At 45.9% G+C, this 25,412-nt stretch overlaps 2 protein-coding genes across 3 annotated transcripts in view; one reads left to right on the top strand and one right to left on the bottom strand.

The window, feature by feature from the left end:
* Positions 1-11,984, top strand: part of LOC134063627 (vinculin-like) — a 69,664-nt gene extending 57,680 nt beyond the window's left edge. The window contains exons 21-24 of the mRNA XM_062519235.1: positions 3,439-3,627; positions 5,938-6,141; positions 7,576-7,680; positions 8,142-11,984. Of these exons, the coding sequence (XP_062375219.1) occupies positions 3,439-3,627; positions 5,938-6,141; positions 7,576-7,680; positions 8,142-8,288 (645 nt within the window). The 3' untranslated portion in view covers positions 8,289-11,984. The remainder of the gene's footprint in view (positions 1-3,438; positions 3,628-5,937; positions 6,142-7,575; positions 7,681-8,141) is intronic.
* A 2,081-nt stretch (positions 11,985-14,065) lies between these two features.
* ap3m1 (adaptor related protein complex 3 subunit mu 1) overlaps positions 14,066-25,412 on the bottom strand; it is a 39,675-nt gene continuing 28,328 nt past the window's right edge. Inside the window, exons 8-9 of one of the 2 annotated variants that reach the window (XM_062519234.1) lie at positions 18,105-18,249; positions 14,066-15,551 (exon numbers count right to left, since the gene is read on the bottom strand). In XM_062519234.1, the coding sequence (XP_062375218.1) occupies positions 15,451-15,551; positions 18,105-18,249 (246 nt within the window). In that variant the 3' untranslated portion in view covers positions 14,066-15,450. Of the gene's footprint in view, positions 15,552-18,104; positions 18,250-18,712; positions 19,262-25,412 lie in introns of those variants that run through there. The other variant, XR_009936188.1, reaches the window with a different exon arrangement.

Here is a 25,412-nt window from a genome sequence, read left to right as displayed (position 1 = left end):
TCCACCAAGGGAGGGAGAGTGTGTATGTGTTGGTGTGTGTAAACATTCTTCTCAGTCAATCTGTTGTTTGTTTGTTTGTGCATAATCAACCCCTGTTCATAACACACACACACACACACACACACACACACACACACACACTGAAGGTGTCTGTGGACCTCTGGTGTCCAGCCCTCTGTATTTTTCTCAGATGGCGTTTACATGGACATTTAATACTCTGATTATTGTTAGGTTTCTAAATATTCTGATTTGATGTTTGTGCATATAAACCTTATATCTGATTTCAGAACCTTGAATAAGCGCTTATGCCAGCCGGAGTACTCCAAGCGGAGCTGGGTTCTACGCAAGATAGACTAGAACCACAAATAATAGAGGGGTGCTTTCTAGAATCTTTGGCCAGAACACTGTAATAGAACACTGTGATCAATTACCGGGATACTAATATGTGTTGTGTATACAAGGATATTAATAACCAGGTTTCTCTGCGTTCTTGTAAACACAATATCCTGAATATGTGTTGTGTATAGAAGGATATTGATAACCAGATTTCTCTGTGTTCTTGTAAACACAATATCCTGAATAGGATGCAAGTGCAGCCTCAGCAGCAGGTCACCGAAGTCCATGTAAACGCAGTCACTGTTGGATGAGTTCAAACCCTGACATATCCGGGCTGTATTTTTAGTGTCCAGTCCTGATTGTATGTGACAAGATGCAACTCCTTCACACTGAATACTCCTTCACACTGAAGGGCACATCATTGGACAAGAAAGCCTGAAAATAAAAAGCTCATGCTTCAAAAAATCTTAAGAAGTCAAACGGGTTGATTAGAGAAAGGGATCATCACCTGTGGCCATCAGAGCTTCTTTCTCCGAAGTGCCCAGTCTTGTCTCTCTATGAACTACCTCTTATCTCCATGGAGACACTGATACAGCCTTTATTCGGGCCCTGACCCCTGACCTCTCCCTGACCCCTGACCTCTTCCTGACCCCTGACCCCTCTCACACTTGGCCCAGACAGAGAGGTAATACCAGAGCCCATTTATGGAGAGCCGGTCCACTCGCTATTAACTCCATTGTACCTGCATTGTACCTGCAGTTCCTGTTGCAGTTCCACTAGGGGCGATCACGAGCAAGTGATCAAACAATGGGGGTCTATGGGGCTAAATTGGTCTGTTTCACCTGATTGTCATTAAAAAATCGAAGATTGGATTTTAGTTTCTGCAAGCTCAATATGGGTTATAGGTCGAAAGTTGAATGAACAATTACTTATGGCCCTTTGGTTTCTCACAGGCTTGGTCGTTGTTGCCCATAACACACTAGCACCCTGCTAATGAATGACGTCATTGACACATTTGAAAGGCTTTTTAGAGCAATTAAGGGACTTAGAAAATCTAATGCTCAGCCATGTGTATTTTCCTTGACCCCCCTTTTACATGCAATATTCCGATTTCTACACAAAAAATTATATCCAGAAAAAAGTGGATTTTAGGAGAAACTCCATTCACCTCCATTCATTCTCCACTTGCTCGCGATCGCCTCTAGTTGCAGTACCATGCGGAAGTATTCAGCGAGTGGTCGTTCTCCCCTTATTAGACATTCTCTGGCCCAGAGAGGTGAAGATGCAAAGGATCATGGGCCAGAATCTGAGCAGGTGCTGCAACTCCTCAGAAGCACTCATAGTTCTGATCCCTCCCACAACTATTTGGGCAACTCTAGCCAATGGGGAGCCAGCAGGCTACTCTGCAGCCAATGGGGAACCAGCAGGCTACTCTGCCCCATTTGTAGTCCAATAAGAGTAGGACATTAGTAGGAAATATATGTGAATAAAACAAGAATGGATACGTGAATAAAACAAGAATGGATAAGTGAATAAAACATGAATGGATAAGTGAATAAAACATGAATGGATTATTGTTGGAACATAGTGCCTTATTGTCGCTGCTTTGTTGAGTCTCATTGCTCAGGTTATACTCTTGTTCACACATCCACATCCACCCATTGCATCGGCAGAACTAGCACTGTGTTAGGATGTAGTGGAACTAACTAACATGTGTTTTAAGGCCTAAACACACCAACCCGACCGGCCGACCATTGGCATAAAAGCAGTTGGACTATCAGTCAGGCTCTCGTCTCTCCTGGTCGGTCAAAAAAGTGCCACTGAACACACTGAAGCGACACCGACGCCGATTGTACGTTCTGCACGTGCGCAAAGTGTGATACATTACCCATAACTGCAGGCTTCAGAGTCAGCCGAGTAGATATCATGCAGGATTCGCAGAACTAGTTTTTCGGACTTCACTGATTAAGCAATAAGAAAATATAAATATAATTGTATATTATTGTATTGCCATTGCTTGTGTGTGATGCCAACGAAACACTCTCTTGGGCACGGAATAAATTACTTTTCGCCCATTAACCTAGCTAGCTAGCTTGCTAGCTAATATTAGCACAGTAAACGAAAAGTGAATGGGAAATAACCTGAAATAACACACGTTCAGAAACCTAGTTCTAGCAAATTGATGGTAGGAAGGTTTATCAAAATGGGTTCGAAACTTACATCGCTGAGTGTAGGGCGTATGGTTAGTTTAAACGAGGTCCTCTGCTACATAGATGTTTCGAAGGTTTAGGACTCAACCAATCAGATTATTATTATATATTATATTATAATTGAGGCCAAAAGTCGGCCAAAACTGGCCAAAATTAGCCCCGCCGCCGACTGCCGACGGCACGGGACACACCAAACAGACGAGTCCCCGACCGCCCCCGACTGCCCGACGGCCGATAATCGGGTTGGTGTGTTTAGGCCTTTAAACTTGTGTTGGCTTAGCTTAGCTTAGCTTAATTTGCTCAGCTCATAGCGCAGCATAGCTGATATAGCTATAGGTTAGTATGCTAGCGAGAGGAATGCTCAGTGGATTTGTGCAGTGTAGCAGTAGGCTATAGACATCCCTAACAGATCTAACCCCACTAGTATCTGTGTTGACATCCCTCAGAGCTTGGGCTCCATGATGGAGCTGCAAAGTGGGAGAGACCCAAACTTGACCTATCGCTGACAATCCAGTTTGGGTTGCCAGAGCTTCCTCTCCTCCCTCTCCTCTCCCTTTCTTCCTCTCTGAACTCATCCCCCTCTCTCCTCCTCCTCCTCTCCTATCCTCCCTCCTCATCCCCATATCTCCTCCCTTCTCACCATCTCCCTCCCTTCTCCCTTCCTCCCTCCCTTCTCCCTTCCTCCCCTCTCTCCTCCTCTCTTCTTTTTTCCACCATCTCCCTCCCGCTCATATCTCTTCTCTCTCAACCCTCCATCCTATTTGTCCCCTCTCTCTCCTCTCCAGTAGGTTTACATCCAGTGCCTCACACTAACTCTCTCCTTCTCTCTCCCTGCTCCCCCCCCCCTCTTCCCCTTCTCACCCTCCCCCACCCCCCACCCCCCATCGGTCAGCCGGAGGATTCGGGGGGCTTTGATGGGGCGGAGGGTGAGGTGGATGTAGACGAGGAGGACGAGTTCACAGACAACGAGGACGATTATGAGCCCGAGCTGCTGCTCATTCCCACCAATCAGCCGGTGAACCAGCCCATTCTGGCCGCCGCCCAGGCTTTGCACCAGGAAGCTCGCAAGTGGTCCAGTAAGGTACTTCCTGCTTCCGCCGGCCCCGCGGCATTCTGGGGGCCTGGGCGGGGCCTCTGTGAGGGAACACCGCTGCTGTTACTATGACTACTGCATCCCGAGGGGATCTGTTGGTGTTGCTGCTGATGATGTTGTGATTGGTGCTGAGGTTGCCCTTGGCGACTATTGGAATGGCAAGTTTTGGCGTGCACTTGTTTTTGGATGAACTGATGCTGGCTTCACGCGCGAGTCCTGTTTGTATCTAATGACACGCCCAGCCAACACCAACCCTCCAATCAGAGGAGGAGACCACACTCTGTCTGCAATCCACTCTGCTGTCAATCACACCGCTTGTCCCGCCCACCCGTGTGAAGCCAAGGATGACAGTTTCCTCGGGTCTCCGTGGCGATGAAGTCATGTCACCTGCCTGCCATTTTGTTTGTTTCTTTGCATCTTGCACCAAATTAACCCACTAACTCCACAAATCCCCCCGATGGTGTCAAGATTATGCTTGTACACAAAGGGGTTCATATGTAGTAAGTGTTTTATTGTCAGTATGCATTTTTGGTAGCCAGAGGTTCTATTAGGAGTTTCCATAGGGCATTTTGCAAAATGTATGGGCATACCTTTGCAAATAATAGTCTAAAATATATTTTTTTTTATTCTATATTGAACTACTTTACACACAGCTTCACGAGACCTGGTGCGAGGGCTCAGGTGTGTTTCTAAGCCATATCAAGTGACCTAGAGGGCTGAAATGTGGTCCGTTTAGAGATGCTTGTAATCCAGCAGAAAGAAAAAACAATATGCCAAACTAAAGGGAAACAGTGGCCTCTGCAGTAGGCGCTGTGCAATTGCAGGAAAAAATGAAATTTGCCTCATTAACCATTCACTGACTGGAGCTCTGCATCACACAAGATGTCTGCTAACACCAATAGAGTCTGCACACACACACACACACACACACACACACACACACACACACACACACACAGCTCTGCTAACACCAATAGAGTCTGCACACACACACACACACACACAGCTCTGCTAACACCAATAGAGTCTGCACACACACACACACACACACACACACTGCTAACACAAAAGAAGAGAGTCTGCATTTGTGTCCAGAACTGTGTATGTGTCTGACAAACACCCTGCGCTATTGTGTGTGTGTGTGTGTGTGTGTGTGTGTGTGTGTGTGTGTGTGTGTACGTGCGTGCGTGCGTGCGTGCGTGCGTGCCTGTGTGTGTGTGTATGTGGGAGACCCTCACACCGCGGTCACCCACAAGGTCACTTGCAGATTGTAAAGACACGAGTTCCACACTGCTCTCACAGCTCACACACACACACACACACACACACACATACACACACACACACACACACCAGGGGTGGAAACTAAAATTTGAAAATGTGAAAATCTATCAGCCAATAGCAGCTGCTCAAATTAACCAGCCACTCAATGTTAAAATATGACTTTGTGTCTGAAATCTACCAGCCACCCTCACATTTTACCAGCATTTGGCTGGTGGCTAGTGCTAATTTCCATCCCTAACAGACACACACACACACGCAGACACACACACACTCACAGTCCAAATGCTTTGTGCCCAGACTCTGGCAGGTTGCATGAGTTTGACATGGTGACTTTTCTCTCTAATTTCACCTGCTCTGTGGAACAAACTTGGATGATTCATTTGAAAATAGAAATGTAGATGTTCATTGTATGTGATTTAGGACACACTGAAGGTCTTCAGAAGAGCTTGTATGTGATTTAGGACGCACTAAAGGTCTTCAGAAGAGCTTGTATGTGATTTAGGACACACTTAAGGTCTTCAGAAGAGCTTGTATGTGATTTAGGACACACTTAAGGTCTTCAGAAGAGCTTGTATGTGATTTAGGACGCACTAAAGGTCTTCAGAAGAGCTTGTATGTGATTTAGGACACACTTAAGGTCTTCAGAAGAGCTTGTATGTTTAGGACACACTAAAGGTCTTCAGAAGAGCTTGTATGTTTAGGACACACTAAAGGTCTTCAGAAGAGCTGATGCTAGGAGTGATGTAGCTCAGGAGAACGCCCCACATGTGGGAGGGCAGTGGAGTAACGCAGTCAATGACGCATTACAACTTAGATGTTTGGATAGGACCCATTGCCTGGAACCTTTAGGTTACCATAGGAACCACTGCCTGGAACCTTTAGGTTACCATAGGAACCACTGCCTGGATCCATAAGGTTACCATAGGAGCCACTGCCTGGTTTCTTAGATGAAGCACGTCAACACTGCCCTTACGGTGACCTTTGAGCCCTGACCCCTGTGTGACCTGTGTGCAGGGCAATGACATCATCGCGGCGGCTAAGCGCATGGCGCTGCTGATGGCGGAGATGTCGCGGCTGGTGCGCGGCGGTAGCGGCAACAAGCGCGCGCTCATCCAGTGTGCCAAGGACATCGCCAAGGCCTCCGACGAAGTCACCCGCCTCGCCAAGGAGGTCGCCAAGCAGTGCACCGACAAACGCATACGCACCAACCTGCTACAGGTGTGTAGCACGCACACACACACACACACACACACATATTTACACATGCTCTAACGCATACGCACCAACCTGCTACAGGTGTGTAGTACGCAGACACACACACACACACACACACACACATATTTACACATGCTCTAACACATACGCACCAACCTGCTACAGGTGTGTATCACGCAGACACACACACACACACACACACACACACATATACACATGCTCTAACACATACGCACCCATCTGCTACAGGTGTGTAGCACGCGCACAATCACATTCACCTCAACACATTCACCTAAACACACCTCAACACACCTCAACTACAACACAACACCTCAACACACCTCAACACATCTCAACACAACTCAACACATTCACTTCAACACACCTCAACACATTCACCTCAACAAGTCTCAATACATTCACCTCAACACATCTCAACACATCTCAACACACCTCAACACATTCACCTCAACACACCTCAACACATTCACCTCAAAACACCTCAACACATCTCAACACATTCACCTCAAAACACCTCAACACATCTCAACACATTCACCTCAAAACACCTCAACACATCTCAACACATTCATCTCAACACACCTCAACACATCTCAACCCATTCACCTCAAAACACCTCAACACATCTCAACACATTCACCTCAAAACACCTCAACACATCTCAACACATTCATCTCAACACACCTCAACACATCTCAACCCATTCACCTCAAAACATCTCAACACATTCACCTCAACACACCTCAACACATCTCAACACATTCACCTCAACACACCTCAACACATTCACCTCAACACACCTCAACACATCTCAACACATTCACCTCAACACACCTCAACACATCTCAACACATTCACCTCAACACACCTCAACACATCTCAACACATTCACCTCAACACACCTAAACACATCTCAACACATTCATCTCAACACATCTCAACACATTCACCTCAACACATCATCTCAACACACCTCAACACATTCACCTCAACACACCACAGCACATTCACCTCAACACATCTCAACACATTCACCTCAACACACCTTAACACATTTACCTCAATACATCTCAACACACCTCAACACACCTCAACACATTCACCTCAACACATCTCAACACATTCACCTCGACACACCTCAACACACTTCAATACATTCACCTCAACACACCTCAACACATTCACCTCAACACACTTCAACACATACACCTCAACACACCTCAACACATTCATCTCAACACATCTCAACACATTCACCTCAACACATTCACCTCAACACACCTCAACACATCTCAACACATTCACCTCAACACACCTCAACACACCTCAACACATCTCAACACATTCACTTTAATGAGCAAGTGTCCTGCACTTGAATGTGTGTGTGTGTGTGTGTGTGTGTGTGTGTGTATGTAGGTGTGTGAGCGTATCCCCACCATCAGCACTCAGCTGAAGATCCTTTCCACCGTCAAAGCCACCATGCTGGGCCGCACCAACATCAGTGAGGAGGAGTCCGAACAGGTCAGACACACACACACGTACACACACACGTACACACACACATACACACACACACACACAAAGCCACCATGCTGGGCCGCACCAACATCAGTGAGGAGGAGTCCGAACAGGTCAGACACACACACACGTACACACACACACACACACACACACACACATACACACACACACACACAAAGCCACCATGCTGGGCCGCACCAACATCAGTGAGGAGGAGTCCGAACAGGTCAGACACACACACACGTACACACACACATACACACACACATACACACACACACACACAAAGCCACCATGCTGAGCCGCACCAACATCAGTGAGGAGGAGTCCGAACAGGTCAGACACACACACACGTACACACACACACGCACACACACACACCTCTCTTTCTCTATCCCTCTCTGATCAGAGCTCTGTGTGTGTGTGTGTGTGTGTGTGTGTGTGTGTGTGTGTGTGTGTAGGCCACGGAGATGCTGGTGCATAACGCTCAGAACCTGATGCAGAGCGTGAAGGAGACGGTGCGTGAGGCGGAGGCCGCCTCCATCAAGATCCGCATGGACGCCGGCTTCACGCTGCGCTGGGTGCGCAAGACGCCCTGGTACCAGTGAGGGGTCATGACCTCCACGCCAACCTGGGTGACCTCCACGCGACCCCGCGACCTTTCTGCTCGCACCCCTCTGCCGCCGCTGCGCTGTGAGCAAGGAGGGTCACGGCCGGCAGTCAGGACTCACTCGTCAGACTTCACCTCTCTGTGCTTGCTCTTCAACTGACCCTTATTGATTGGCGGTGGTCAGTGCTGGCTGGTTGATTGATCGTTATTGATTGGTAGTGGTCAGTGCTGGCTGGTTGATTGATTACTTTCTCACTGCGTTTACTACTGAGACGGCCTGCGGGGCGGCCTCACACACACACACACACACACACACACACACACACACACACACTGTGGTTATTCATGTTAGGAGAATAACGGTGCACACACACACACACACACACTCACACACACACACTGGTTATTCATGTTAGGAGAATAACGGTGCACACACACACGCACACACACACACACTGTGGTTATTCATGTTAGGAGACGGCTTGCGGGGCGTTCTCAGCTCATCGGGGGCGTCAGAGGTCAGAGGTCATGCCTCTCATCAGAAAGGTTTTGCTGTCGTCCCGTTGCGCTATAGAATACCAACAGATGGTTTTTGGAAAATATATTTTTTGTATTTTGGGTTTCCAGAGTTTTATCCAATATTTTTTTGCATGAAGAGTTTTTTTTTCTTTTCTATTTTTGAAATGAAGCCGACGGAGGTTGTGCTCCTAAACGAAGTTTACTCTTAATTTAGTGTTCTCACAGTACTCTCTTAATGAGGAAATGTACATATAGATTTATAGGTATGCTCAGTGGCTTTCTCCAAGCGTTATTTTATTCACATTCGGTTGGTTTGTCTTGCTTCAGGACCTATAAAGTGCTATTCACTTCTGACACCATTTAAAGCTATTCGCAAAGCATGGGCTGGCTTAGTGTACTAGACACCTGTACTACCGCTGTGTGTACTAGATGACGTTAGTACTAGACACCTGTACTACAGCTGTGTGTACTAGATGATGTTAACTACTAGACACCTGTACTACACCTGTGTGTACTAGATGATGTTAGTACTAGACACCTGTACTACACCTGTGTGTACTAGATGATGTTAGTACTAGACACCTGTACTACAGCTGTGTGTACTAGATGACGTTAGTACTAGACACCTGTACTACAGCTCTGTGTACTAGATGATGTTAGTACTAGACACACACACACACACACACACACACTGTCTAGCTTCAGTCTGCCTCGTCCTTTACACACACACACACACACACACACACACACACACTGTCTAGCTTCAGTCTGCCTCATCCTTTACACACACACACACACACACACACACACACTGTCTAGCTTCAGTCTGCCTCATACGTTTTGCCTTGATGTGTCATACCTGGACGTGAAGGACGCCAAAGGTTTAGTCTGTTTCATCTGTTAGATCACACACACACACACACACACACACACACACACACACACACTGTGAGTGTTTATTCATGTTAGGTTTCACACACACACACTCACAGTGTGTTTATTCTAGTTATGTCACACACACACATACACACACACACACACACACACTGTGTGATATTCATCTGTTAGGTCACTGCGTGTTTCTCTGTGTATTCATCTGTTAGGTCACACACACACACACACACACACACACACACTGTCTAGCTTCAGTCTGCCTCATACGTTTTGCCTTGATGTGTCATACCTGGACGTGAAGGACGCCAAAGGTTTAGTCTGTTTCATCTGTTAGATCACACACACACACACACACACACACACACACACACTGTGAGTGTTTATTCATGTTAGGTTTCACACACACACACTCACAGTGTGTTTATTCTAGTTATGTCACACACACACATACACACACACACACACACACACTGTGTGATATTCATCTGTTAGGTCACTGCGTGTTTCTCTGTGTATTCATCTGTTAGGTCACACACACACACACACACACACACACACACAGACACACAGACACACTGTGGTTATTTATGTTAGGTCACACACACGCACACATTGTGGTTATTCATGTTAGGTCACACACACACACACACACATACACACCTGTTAGGTCAGTCCAGTGCAGTGTGTTCATCACTCTGTGGGCTCTGAGGCTACTGGACAGGTCAGGCTTGAATCTGAATGTTTACTTTGCTGGACACATTTTTTGTACTAGAATCTAAACACTTCGGTGTGAGAGTGGAAATTATATTTTATTTTTGCTGTGAGATTATAATATTTTTCTGGATAAAAAGGCTGTTGGTACAATTGTTAAAACAGTTGAGCTGTTTATTCCTGTAAAATTCAACACCAGACCAGAGCTGACCAATCAGAGCTCAGAGAGCTGCCAGAACTGGACCAGAGTGATGCCGTACCTCGGCCAGAGGCTGCTGTGTCTGAGCACTGATTGGGCAGCTTTGAGACTGGCCAGCAGTGTGAGTTGTCTTCAAAGAATGGGCACCGCAGTGCCTGATCAGAAATATGTGGAGGTGTCAACATGGCCCTGGTGTTGCTACAGGTGTCTTCATATGTGCCTGATCAGAAATGTGTGGGGGTGTCAACATGGCCCTGGTGTTGCTACAGGTGTCTTCATATGTGCCTGATCAGAAATGTGTGGGGGTGTCAGACACATGGCCCTGGTATTGCTACAGGTGTCTTCATATGTGCCTGATCAGAAATGTGTGGGGGTGTCAACATGGCCCTGGTATTGCTACAGGTGTCTTCATATGTGCCTGATCAGAAATGTGTGGGGGTGTCTGTCGCTGCCTGCTGTGAGTCACAAATGCTTCCAAGAGGGCAGAGCTAACTCAAAGGCACTAGTCTTAGTCTCAACATAAGAGTTAACATTAAAAAAATAACTGTTGTGTAATAATAAAATGTTCAGGATTTGTGCACTAAAGTTAGCGAGAAACTAGTACTATTAAATCTATAATATATTATATATTAGTATATTAAATCTAACAAGTCAGCTTTGTAACCAAAGAAACAGATCTTGAGCATTGCACGACTCACGCGACCCTAGTGCTGCCACAGGTGTCTTAGTATGTGCCTGATCTTAAATCTGTGGGAGTGTTGGATTCAGGACCCGCAGGTCTTTTTGCCCATAAGTGTTTGATATCTGGCCAGCATCTTTGTGGTAGGCTCTGAGAGTGTGTGTGTTTTAAAAGCTATGCGTATTTACACAGCTCTGAGAGTGTGTGTTTTAAAAGCTATGTGTATTTACACATGAAGGTCAAGATAAGCACAAACCTGTCTGGTGTGCAGACTCCTGTAGACCGACTGATCTCTCTCCTTTAGACTGAACTGATCTCTCTCTTTTAGACTGAACTGATCTCTCTCCTGTAGACTGAACTGATCTCTCTTGTAGACTGAACTGATCTCTATCTTGTAGACTGAACTGATCTCTCTCCTGTAGACCGACTGATCTCTCTTGTAGACTGAACTGATCTCTCCTGTAGACTGAACTGATCTCTCCTGTAGACTGAACTGATCTCTCTCCTGTAGACCGACTGATCTCTCTTGTAGACTGAACTGATCTCTCTTGTAGACTGAACTGATCTCTCCTGTAGACTGATCTGATCTCTCCCTACACAGTAGACTGACCTGATCTCTCTCTCTCTGTTGACTGCTAGCCAGCTCTAGCACTGCCTTTCGTCTACTCATATCCACTAGCTTTGGGCTGGGGCAGGACCAGGGGGTCAGGATTTGGAGGGTTAGCTTCAGCCAGTTAGCATGTCATTTGGCCGCCGACATCTTTGAAAAAATGGCGTTCCATGGTTGTACCATATCCGGCACCAGCGCATGCACGAGACAGCTCATGCACGAGCTGTCTCAGCTCATGCACGAGTTTCGATTTCGGCACGAGCGTCCTCGCGCGTCCATGTTGATAATGCATTCTAGAAGACATAAATAAAATGACTGACGACTAGGATTAAGTTACCGATACTTGATGCCTGTGCATTATCATTATACCAGGCTTTGTGAATAAAATAAAAAAGCAAATGTCGTTCTAATAGGTTACTATTATTTGCATTAGACTATGTATGAGTTGGCAAGGTATGATAAGACATTCTAGGAAATGCGAAGAAATTCTCTAACTAAACCCATTATTAAGCTACTCGCTGTCGTGTAGGCTATGAAAACTAAAACACTCAGCTGCAGACCTGTAGCCTAGTTCATAACAACGCAGCGTTGGGGGTCACAGCCTACAGTAGATAACGGCAAAAGTTTCCGACAGTGACAGCAGACTTAAAATGCATGCTGCTCGAAACATAACACATGGATGCGCGCTTCTACCGGTAAGCCTATAATATGCGTTGGCTTCATTTCGTCTGTCTGCAAATGTAGGTTTAAACTGCAAATTCACACTGGGTGCAGCACAAATAGCATATCTGGTATCCACACGTTTCTTACATCCCATGTGTACTTATTAAGAGTAATTTTCGTCGGGTAGACAGCCTATTGCGCACATAACATCCTAGGCTACAGTCAGTTCAAAGCATTTACTGTGGGGATCATATTTATGTGTATGCTAAGTGAATTCTTGCTCAATATTGACTCGCCATGTTTATTATATCATGACATATGAATATCACATTATAGGATTTCGAGACAAGGGGCAAACTTCTCCACCACCATCCCAACTCAAATAATTAAATACATTTGCGCCTGTAACGATAGGAGCTCGTTCACGAACACCTTCTCTCACTCTCCAATCTTCATCAACGATGTACCTATGTTGTCTCGTTGTAACGTGGAACCTAATTGGCTCATTCTAGCTGGTGACGGAAATGGACACCCATGGAACGCCATTTTCTCAAAGATGGCTGCGGCCAATTTCAAACTTTTTTGGCTGAAGTAGCTAGCCTAGCATCGGCCATTGAAATGAATGGGGGCGGGACTTAGTCCCTCTCTCCAGTTCTTATAATACCTCCATGGGCAGGACGGAATAAAAAAGGTTCCTACTAGAGCCAGTAGAGGGCGCACACAGAGCAGGGCATGTTTATGTTCAGTTCCTCATGTATGCAGGGTTCCGTTTCTTGTGTTCCCTTCTGTGACTTGTGTACGAGTGTGACTGTGGTTTTGGAATGTATGTCATGGACACCAAATATGACAACTGGGATTGTGGGAAATGAGGTTCTCTTGAAGTGTGTGTTCTATCCAAACTCTTGAAAAGCACCAGGAGCTTGTCGAAAGGGTGTAAAGTGTGAAGCTAACATCAGCTGGGACATTATTTCTTAAATGAATCTTTCTGACACAACTCCATGTTCAACATAATGATGAAAAGAGTGTTTATAGTCACATTAGTATTTCCATGAGAGTGTGCACTAGATAGAGGAGACCCACACAACTCAAACTCCATAATATCATTTTATTTAACATTTCTCAGCAATGTGAAGGCTTTAGGGTTTTTTTTAAATATGTATTTTTTTTTTTTAACAGAAGTTGTTCCCTTTGCACGCACGCACACACACGCACACACACACACACTCATACGACTTGGTCACGCTGCAATAAAGGGAATTATGTCTCTAGTGTTTGTGCAAACAGGCAGCTGAGTGTTTCATTTGTGTGCACATCCAGGGCTGCTCCTAGTGACCTCTGACCTCTATCTGACCCCTATCTGACCTCTATCTGACCCCTATATGACCTGAAACGAGCACTTTTACTGACTGGAACCATTTAGGAGAACCATCCAGAGAGAAGAACCATCGAGAGAGAGAGAGTTCCTTTAGGAGTGCTGGCTGAGAACTGACGGTACCCCCCCCCCCCCCCCCCCATACCACCGCTACCACCGGGAGGCAAGAGTGACGTCCGGCTACAGTCACTAGGATACCTGCTGGAACTGGGTGGTTACCAAGGCAACAAATGGCTAAGCACGACACAGCCCACCTCTCTGACACTGCAGTCTGCTGCCAGAGATCGGATACACACACATATACACACACACACACACACACACACACACACACACAGTCAGGCTGTGCTTTGGCTCTGAGGCAAAGGGTTGATTAGATACCCAGAACTGAGAGTCCCAACTGCTGTTTAGAGACACACACACACCTAACGTAACCTGTGCAAGTAATCTGGTAACACGCACGCGCACACACACACACACACACACACACCTTATGTAACTTGTGCAGATGATTCTTTCCTGTTCCAGTCTTAAGAGGGTGCTATTCCTGCCCTAGCCTGTAAAGGGTGCTATTACTAGCCTAGCCTGTAGAGGGTGCTATTCCTGCCTTAGCCTGTTGAGGGTGCTATTTCTGCTCCTGAATGATGGGGTGTTAGAAAGTAGTGGGAGTGATTTGAAATGACATGCAACACACACACACACACACACACACACACACACACACATTGGCGTGCTTACACACTTCAGATCCAGGGTCTCAAAGATCACAAATGTACACACACACACACACACACACAGAATACACTGCTTCTTCAGACAGCTTTGGATGAGAGAGCAGGAGGAACACTGGTGCACGGAATGGTACAATACTGAATTACTTCATCCAACATCTAATTCTAAAATAAAAAAAATCCCAAACTCAATACACAACTCATGGTGCAGTCCTCATTATCACAGCGAGGACAAATACATTTCCATACAATGAAGGCAAAAAAGGCCCGTCCCTTTCAAATCAAATTCAAATTTCCCCACGTGTCTTCCCCTTTTTAACAAAATAATCAGGCATGGTGAGAGCTCACTTGCTGTCTGAACTAGTGTAAACAAAGTCTGCTGAATAAAGTATACTGGATAAGGCTGCTGAATAAAGTATACTGGATAAGTCTGCTGAATAAAGTATACTGGATAAGGCTGCTGAATAAAGTATACTGGATAAGGCTGCTGAATAAAGTATACTGGATAAGGCTGCTGAATAAAGTATACTGGATAAGGCTGCTGAATAAAGTATACTGGATAAGGCTGCTGAATAAAGTATACTGGATAAGGCTGAAGAGCTTCCATAGTCACACATGTGTTAAGAATCAGCACTGAACCAAAAGGTGTGTGTTTGGCACGACGTTGTTGTTGTTGTTGTTGTTGTTGTTGTTGTTGTTGTTGTTGTTTTGTTGTTGTTGTTGTTGTTGTTGCTGTTGCTGCTGCTGCTGCTGCTGCTGCTGCATCTCTCCAGACAGCTGGCTCAGGTGCGCACCTGGAACTTGCCTGCTTTGGTGATGTACTTGACGCCTTTGAAGGGCTTGTACTTCTCCCCGTACATGTCCAACCTGCACACCTTCAGCCCTGCAGGACACACACACACGCCGTCAACACACACACACACACACCGTCATCAAACAGGACACAACAAACACACACCATCAACACACGCCATCAACACACACACACACACACACACACCGTTATCACGCAGGACACAACAAACACACACCGTCAACACACACACACACACACACACACAGGACACAACAGACACACCGTCAACAAACACACACACACACACACACACACACACACACACACACACACACACACAATGGCCGGGTCTCCCAGATTAGTTAAGAAGCTCTTAAGTGCTAAGAACTTCTTGGGAGCGTTCTTAGAACATTCTTAAGTGCTAAGAACTTCTTGGGATCGTTCTTAGAACATTCTTAGAGCGCTCCTAAGAAAATCTTAGCACTTAAAGGTTGGGTACGGATTTCGCAAAACGGCGGGCAGATTTTGAACATATACAGCTCAAGTCAAGCCCTCCATGGACGCACATTCATGCACGAGCGAGAATTCAGATGCCCGAGTGCAAGCCAGGCTAAATGAAATGCCTTCCTGGCGTCTACAGCACTATGAGCTCTAGTCTCCATACAATCAATCGCTCACATCAACTTCCCCAATTACATTCTTTATTTACCTCCAAAGGGTTGAAGGTAATAGTTCCACAAATCAGACAAGGTAGATGATTTTATAGCCTACATTATGGTAAAAGCACCAATTAGGCTACCAGCCCTTTCGTTCGGAAATTCTAAAATAACGATGCATTTTAATACACCAAAATAACATTTGATATACCTTACATTTTTAAGTAGCCATGGGTGTGTATATTTGGACTGAATCTGAGGTAGCAGGTAGTTAGCAGGTAGGTAACAGGTAGTTGTCAACACAAACTACAGGTAGGAACTAGCAGACCTGTCCTGAGGTATACTACAGACAGGGGTTATTGCACCTGTACAATATAAACTACAGATAGGGCATAGCACACCCGAACAATATAAACTACAGATAGCACACCTGAACAATATAAACTACAGATAGCACACCCAAACAATATAAACTACAGATAGCACACCCAAACAATATAAACTACAGATAGCACACCTGAACAATATAAACTACAGGTAGCACACCCAAACAATATACACTACTGATAGCACACCTGTACAATATAAACTACAGATAGCACACCTGTACAATATAGACTACAGATAGCACACCTGTACAATATAAACTACAGATAGCACACCTGAACAATATAAACTACTGATAGCACACCTGTACAATATAAACTACAGATAGCACACCTGAACAATATAAACTACTGATAGCACACCTGTACAATATAAACTACAGATAGCACACCTGAACAATATAAACTACAGATAGCACACCTGAACAATATAAACTACAGATAGGGCATAGCACACCTGAACAATATAAACTACAGATAGCACACTTGAACAATATAGACTACAGATAGCACACCTGTACAATATAGACTACAGATAGCACACCTGTACAATATAGACTACAGATAGCACACCTGAACAATATAAACCACAGGAGTTTGTGGAACAACACAACAAATTATAAATAATCTTTTCCACTCTGTTTCAGATGTGCTTTCTCTAACTGAGACAAAAACACACACACACACACACACACTATATCTGCTTTCTCTAACTGAGTGCCAGGTGTTGTGAAACGTACCTGTATTATAACTGACCACTGCAGACTGGATTTTAACAGGACATCATTACAACATAATTCAAAGAAATACACAGATGATGCTCCAAACGATCATCTACACACACACACACACACACACACGTGTTATCATCTACACATGAATATTAGATTAACTGTATGAATGTACATGTCTACCCTTGAGGATGGTATTATTATTGTATATCTGGTTTCACAACCAATCAACAGAAACACGTCCTCAAATGGATCTTGCACTCATGTGCCAATCAGATTCAACCCCTCCATTCTGTGCCCTTGAAACACTGTGTTGATTGGCTGGGACTGGGAGTCTTGCTCAACCAAAGCCAGCAAGTGTGTGTGTGTGCCACAGGGTGCCTCTCATGTGTCCTTATCTATCCTCCCTTCCTTCCTCGGTCCCACTGATCTACATAGAGAATGATGGGGCGGCAACAATGGGATAGTCTATCCAGTGTGAGTTATAGATCAGTGGGACTGAGTCTGGAGAACCGAGCCTCGAGGAGAGAGGTTGAGAATGGGCCTGTGTGTGTGGATTAGAATAGGGGACTCCACCTTTAACTGAGCTGTGATTGGTTGCTGGCCCTCACCTCTGAGATGTGATTGGTTGCTGGCCCTCACCTCTGAGATGTGATTGGTTGCTGGCCCTCACCTCTGAGATGTGATTGGTTGCTGGCCCTCACCTCTCTCGCCAATGCCCTTTGTCTTAGCAATAATTGACCCTCCCACCCCAGCTCTTTGTTATGATTGGCTGTCCCCACTCTCTCTCCTGTGCCTTGTTTCATTTCTGATTGGCTGGGCCCCTTGTCCCTCACTCCTGCCTCTGTTGTGATTGGCTGGGCCCACCTGAGATGGCGAGCTGCTGGATCTTGAGGTCGATGTTGAGGCTGGGGTTCTCCTCTGGTCTCAGGGCTCCCGACTGCAGACTCAGACCGCCCTTAAGGTTGGGCAGCTTCTGCTGGTTCAGCTTCCCAATGTCCCACACCAGCACCTGCACACACACACACACACACACACACACACACACACACATCAGCACCTACACACACCTACACACACATCAGCACCTACACACACCAGCACCTACACACACCTACACACATCAGTACCTACACACACACACACACACACACACACACACACACACACACACACACACACACACACACACACACACACCAGCACCTACACACCAGCACCTACACACACCTACACACATCAGTACCTACACACACACACACACACACACACCAGCACCTACACACACCAGCACCTACACACACACACACACGCACACACACACACCAGCACCTGCACACACCTACACACACCAGCACCTACACACACACACACCAGCACCTGCAGCAGACAAGAGACCACATCTATACATCAGCACCTACACACACCTACACACACCAGCACCTACACACACACACACCAGCACCTACACACACCTACGCACACCAGCAGCTGCAGCAGGAGAGCACGCCTCTACACAAGGTATCCCGGGATACCTTGTCTGGTTAGAAATGCAGTTCTCACATCGATAACAAAACCTGCTCCCTAAAGGTGATAAAAGAAAACCTGCTCCCTAAGAGTGATGAAGCAAAATTACTTTCTGTCAATGAGTAACCAGCTTTCAAACAGTGTTCTTGTTATGCATGATAAGACTGGCGGCTGCCTCTGTCTGCTTCCCAACCTCCTTCACTTGCAGCTATAAGCAGGATATAACCTCACAGGCAGCAGGCATACAGCAGGAAATGACATCACAGGGAGTATCCACCACAGACAGTGAAATAAATGGTTAGAGCCACTACGTCGGACTGGAGAAAAGTGAAGTCCATTTGCTTTTGTTGCTGTTGTTGTTGTTGTTGTTTGTGCTGCACAGCCTGAAGCTCAGTAGTGATGTAATATGGTGATGTGACATCACAGGCAGTAGTCACACAGCAGGATATGACATCACAGGTAACAGCCACAAAGCCACACAGCAGGCGTGGTCAATGCTAAAAAGGGTTAGAGTATTTCAATGAGACAATTGTGGAATATAAAAATGATCCAAGTAAGTTATGGAAGTTCCTCAAGCAGCTTGGCTATGGTAACAGGTTGAAAACAAAAAAACAGAAACATAACTCTTGATCTGGGAATAACGTTATAAACAGAAACATAACTCTTGATCTGGGAATAACGTTCTAGCAGGAGGAGGGCAGATAGCTTTAGCAACCACTTCAACTCAACCACTTCAACTCAACCACTTCAACTCAACTACTTCAACTCAACCACTTCAACTCAACTACTTCTCATCAGTAGCTAGTAAACTACCCAAGCAGTCAGGCCAGTGAGGTGAAAGTCACATCCTTGACTTTTATTCTCAGCAAGAGGTCAAAGTTGATGGCTTCTCTTTTTAAAAAGTGTCAGAGGCAGTTGTATCCGAGAAGCTTAAAAACCTAAATATCTCTAAAGTCACTGGCGTTGATAATATTCCATCTAGATTCTTAAGAGATGCTGCTGAGGTTATCATCCCATGTTTCACTCATATCATAAACTTGTCTATAGTGCAAGGACATTTCCCACTTGATCTCAAGCTTGCCAGAGTGATTCCACTTTACAAGAAAGGGAGTAAACTAGATCATGGAAATTATAGACCTGTTTCTATTCTGTCAAAGATAATCGAAAGGATCATTTCTGAACAGATTGACAAGTATCTAGCATCACAAAATCTACTCTATGAATTCCAGTCTTTACTGTATCTAACCCACTACATCAGGAGGGAGGTAGATAAAGGTATTTTTTGTGGTATGGTCACGCTAGACCTACAGAAGGCCTTTGATATCTTTGACCATGGCATTTTGGAACGCAAATTAAAAGCCACTGGATTCAATGACTTAGCAGTCAGATGGGTGAGGTCTTATCTGAGGTACAGGAAGCAGGTGGTGGATATTGGGGGAACTGCGGGGCCCACTTTTCCCCTTCTATAAATGACCTTAAGTCTGTATGCTCATGTGAACTTTTTTATATGCAGATGATTCTGCGTCATTGGTCTCACGCGTACGCTTCTTGGCCAGAGTTTCAAGGTTTCTGGACAAGAAAGCGATGCTAACCCAGGCAAGTGCTCTAATTCAGCCTTATTCTGACTATGCACGCTGCTCATGGCATAAGGGTGTATTAAAGCACCTGAAACATACTGTAGGCTTCAGAGTGCTCAAAATAACGTTCTAAGGATCATTTTGAACCTCCCCATGAGATCTCATCTTGACATTTCTCATTTTGAGACCATCAGGTGGTCAAAGGTTGAAGACAGAGTATCTCAAATGCACCTGTGCATAGTACATAAGATTGTGCATGGGGCTGTCCCCAAGTATGCATGGCACATAAGATTGTGCATGGGGCTGTCCCCAAGTATGCATGGTACATAAGATTGTGCATGGGGCTGTCCCCAAGTATTTAATCAATGATTTTAATAGAGTGAGAGATGTGCACAGCTACTGCACCAGGGGCAACTCTACTGATTAAGCTACTCTAGGGGCAACTCTACTGATTAAGCTACTCTAGGGGCAACTCTACTGATTAAGCTACTCTAGGGGCAACTCTACTGATTAAGCTACTCTAGGGGCAACTCTACTGATTAAGCTACTGCACCAGGGGCAACTCTACTGATTAAGCTACTCTAGGGGCAACTCTACTGATTAAGCTACTGCACCAGGGGCAACTCTACTGATTAAGCTACTCTAGGGGCAACTCTACTGATTAAGCTACTCTAGGGGCAACTCTACTGATTAAGCTACTCTAGGGGCAACTCTACTGATTAAGCTACTGCACCAGGGGCAACTCTACTGATTAAGCTACTGCACCAGGGGCAACTCTACTGATTAAGCTACTGCACCAGGGGCAACTCTACTGATTAAGCTACTGCACCAGGGGCAACTCTATTGATTAAGCTACTCTAGGGGCAACTCTACTGATTAAGCTACTCTAGGGGCAACTCTACTGATTAAGCTACTCTAGGGGCAACTCTACTGATTAAGCTACTCTAGGGGCAACTCTACTGATTAAGCTACTGCACCAGGGGCAACTCTACTGATTAAGCTACTCTAGGGGCAACTCTACTGATTAAGCTACTCTAGGGGCAACTCTACTGATTAAGCTACTCTAGGGGCAACTCTACTGATTACGCTACTGCACCAGGGGCAACTCTACTGATTAAGCTGCTGCACCAGGGGCAACTCTACTGATTAAGCTACTCTAGGGGCAACTCTACTGATTACGCTACTGCACCAGGGGCAACTCTACTGATTAAGCTACTCTAGGGGCAACTCTACTGATTAAGCTACTCTGGGGCAACTCTACTGATTAAGCTACTCTAGGGGCAACTCTACTGATTAAGCTACTCTAGGGGCAACTCTACTGATTAAGCTACTCTAGGGGCAACTCTACTGATTAAGCTACTCTAGGGGCAACTCTACTGATTACGCTACTGCACCAGGGGCAACTCTACTGATTAAGCTACTCTAGGGGCAACTCTACTGATTAAGCTACTCTAGGGGCAACTCTACTGATTAAGCTGCTGCACCAGGGGCAACTCTACTGATTAAGCTACTCTAGGGGCAACTCTACTGATTACGCTACTGCACCAGGGGCAACTCTACTGATTAAGCTACTCTAGGGGCAACTCTACTGATTAAGCTACTCTAGGGGCAACTCTACTGATTAAGCTACTGCACCAGGGGCAACTCTACTGATTAAGCTACTCTAGGGGCAACTCTACTGATTAAGCTACTGCACCAGGGGCAACTCTACTGATTAAGCTACTCTAGGGGCAACTCTACTGATTAAGCTACTCTAGGGGCAACTCTACTGATTAAGCTACTGCACCAGGGGCAACTCTACTGATTAAGCTACTCTAGGGGCAACTCTACTGATTAAGCTACTCTAGGGGCAACTCTACTGATTAAGCTACTGCACCAGGGGCAACTCTACTGATTACGCTACTCTAGGGGCAACTCTACTGATTAAGCTACTACACCAGGGGCAACTCTACTGATTAAGCTACTGCACCAGGGGCAACTCTACTGATTAAGCTACTCTAGGGGCAACTCTACTGATTAAGCTACTCTAGGGGCAACTCTACTGATTAAGCTACTGCACCAGGGGCAACTCTACTGATTAAGCTACTCTAGGGGCAACTCTACTGATTAAGCTACTGCACCAGGGGCAACTCTACTGATTAAGCTACTGCACCAGGGGCAACTCTACTGATTAAGCTACTCTAGGGGCAACTCTACTGATTAAGCTACTCTAGGGGCAACTCTACTGATTAAGCTACTCTAGGGGCAACTCTACTGATTACGCTACTGCACCAGGGGCAACTCTACTGATTAAGCTACTCTAGGGGCAACTATACTGATTAAGCTACTCTAGGGGCAACTCTATTGATTAAGCTACTGCACCAGGGGCAACTCTACTGATTAAGCTACTCTAGGGGCAACTCTACTGATTAAGCTACTCTAGGGGCAACTCTACTGATTAAGCTGCTGCACCAGGGGCAACTCTACTGATTAAGCTACTCTAGGGGCAACTCTACTGATTACGCTACTGCACCAGGGGCAACTCTACTGATTAAGCTACTCTAGGGGCAACTCTACTGATTAAGCTACTCTGGGGCAACTCTACTGATTAAGCTACTCTAGGGGCAACTCTACTGATTAAGCTACTCTAGGGGCAACTCTACTGATTAAGCTACTCTAGGGGCAACTCTACTGATTAAGCTACTCTAGGGGCAACTCTACTGATTAAGCTGCTGCACCAGGGGCAACTCTACTGATTAAGCTACTGCACCAGGGGCAACTCTACTGATTAAGCTACTCTAGGGGCAACTCTACTGATTAAGCTACTCTAGGGGCAACTCTACTGATTAAGCTACTGCACCAGGGGCAACTCTACTGATTAAGCTACTCTAGGGGCAACTCTACTGATTAAGCTACTCTAGGGGCAACTCTACTGATTAAGCTGCTGCACCAGGGGCAACTCTACTGATTAAGCTACTCTAGGGGCAACTCTACTGATTACGCTACTGCACCAGGGGCAACTCTACTGATTAAGCTACTCTAGGGGCAACTCTACTGATTAAGCTACTCTAGGGGCAACTCTACTGATTAAGCTACTGCACCAGGGGCAACTCTACTGATTAAGCTACTCTAGGGGCAACTCTACTGATTAAGCTACTGCACCAGGGGCAACTCTACTGATTAAGCTACTCTAGGGGCAACTCTACTGATTAAGCTACTCTAGGGGCAACTCTACTGATTAAGCTACTGCACCAGGGGCAACTCTACTGATTAAGCTACTCTAGGGGCAACTCTACTGATTAAGCTACTCTAGGGGCAACTCTACTGATTAAGCTACTGCACCAGGGGCAACTCTACTGATTAAGCTACTCTAGGGGCAACTCTACTGATTAAGCTACTCTAGGGGCAACTCTACTGATTAAGCTACTGCACCAGGGGCAACTCTACTGATTAAGCTACTGCACCAGGGGCAACTCTACTGATTAAGCTACTCTAGGGGCAACTCTACTGATTAAGCTACTCTAGGGGCAACTCTACTGATTAAGCTACTGCACCAGGGGCAACTCTACTGATTAAGCTACTCTAGGGGCAACTCTACTGATTAAGCTACTGCACCAGGGGCAACTCTACTGATTAAGCTACTCAAGGGGCAACTCTACTGATTAAGCTACTCTAGGGGCAACTCTACTGATTAAGCTACTCTAGGGGCAACTCTACTGATTAAGCTACTGCACCAGGGGCAACTCTACTGATTAAGCTACTGCACCAGGGGCAACTCTACTGATTAAGCTACTCTAGGGGCAACTCTACTGATTAAGCTACTGCACCAGGGGCAACTCTACTGATTAAGCTACTCTAGGGGCAACTCTACTGATTAAGCTACTGCACCAGGGGCAACTCTACTGATTAAGCTACTCTAGGGGCAACTCTACTGATTAAGCTACTCTAGGGGCAACTCTACTGATTAAGCTACTCTAGGGGCAACTCTACTGATTAAGCTACTGCACCAGGGGCAACTCTACTGATTAAGCTACTGCACCAGGGGCAACTCTACTGATTAAGCTACTCTAGGGGCAACTCTACTGATTAAGCTACTGCACCAGGGGCAACTCTACTGATTAAGCTACTCTAGGGGCAACTCTACTGATTAAGCTACTGCACCAGGGGCAACTCTACTGATTAAGCTACTGCACCAGGGGCAACTCTACTGATTAAGCTACTGCACCAGGGGCAACTCTACTGATTAAGCTACTCTAGGGGCAACTCTACTGATTAAGCTACTGCACCAGGGGCAACTCTACTGATTAAGCTACTCTAGGGGCAACTCTACTGATTAAGCTACTGCACCAGGGGCAACTCTACTGATTAAGCTACTGCACCAGGGGCAACTCTACTGATTAAGCTACTGCACCAGGGGCAACTCTACTGATTAAGCTACTCTAGGGGCAACTCTACTGATTAAGCTACTGCACCAGGGGCAACTCTACTGATTAAGCTACTGCACCAGGGGCAACTCTACTGATTACGCTACTCTAGGGGCAACTCTACTGATTAAGCTACTGCACCAGGGGCAACTCTACTGATTAAGCTACTCTAGGGGCAACTCTACTGATTAAGCTACTCTAGGGGCAACTCTACTGATTAAGCTACTGCACCAGGGGCAACTCTACTGATTAAGCTACTCTAGGGGCAACTCTACTGATAAAGCTACTGCACCAGGGGCAACTCTACTGATTAAGCTACTCTAGGGGCAACTCTACTGATTAAGCTACTGCACCAGGGGCAACACTACTGATTAAGCTACTGCACCAGGGGCAACTCTACTGATTAAGCTACTCTAGGGGCAACTCTACTGATTAAGCTACTGCACCAGGGGCAACTCTACTGATTAAGCTACTCTAGGGGCAACTCTACTGATTAAGCTACTCTAGGGGCAACTCTACTGATTAAGCTACTGCACCAGGGGCAACTCTACTGATTAAGCTACTGCACCAGGGGCAACTCTAGCTACTGCACCAGGGGCAACTCTACTGATTAAGCTACTCTAGGGGCAACTCTACTGATTAAGCTACTGCACCAGGGGCAACTCTAG

This window comes from Sardina pilchardus, chromosome 18, assembly GCF_963854185.1.
Source record: "Sardina pilchardus chromosome 18, fSarPil1.1, whole genome shotgun sequence".
NCBI classification, from domain to species: Eukaryota; Metazoa; Chordata; class Actinopteri; order Clupeiformes; family Clupeidae; genus Sardina; species Sardina pilchardus.
Note: the sequence above shows the minus strand (reverse complement) of the source record. Positions and strands in the feature narration are given on the sequence as shown.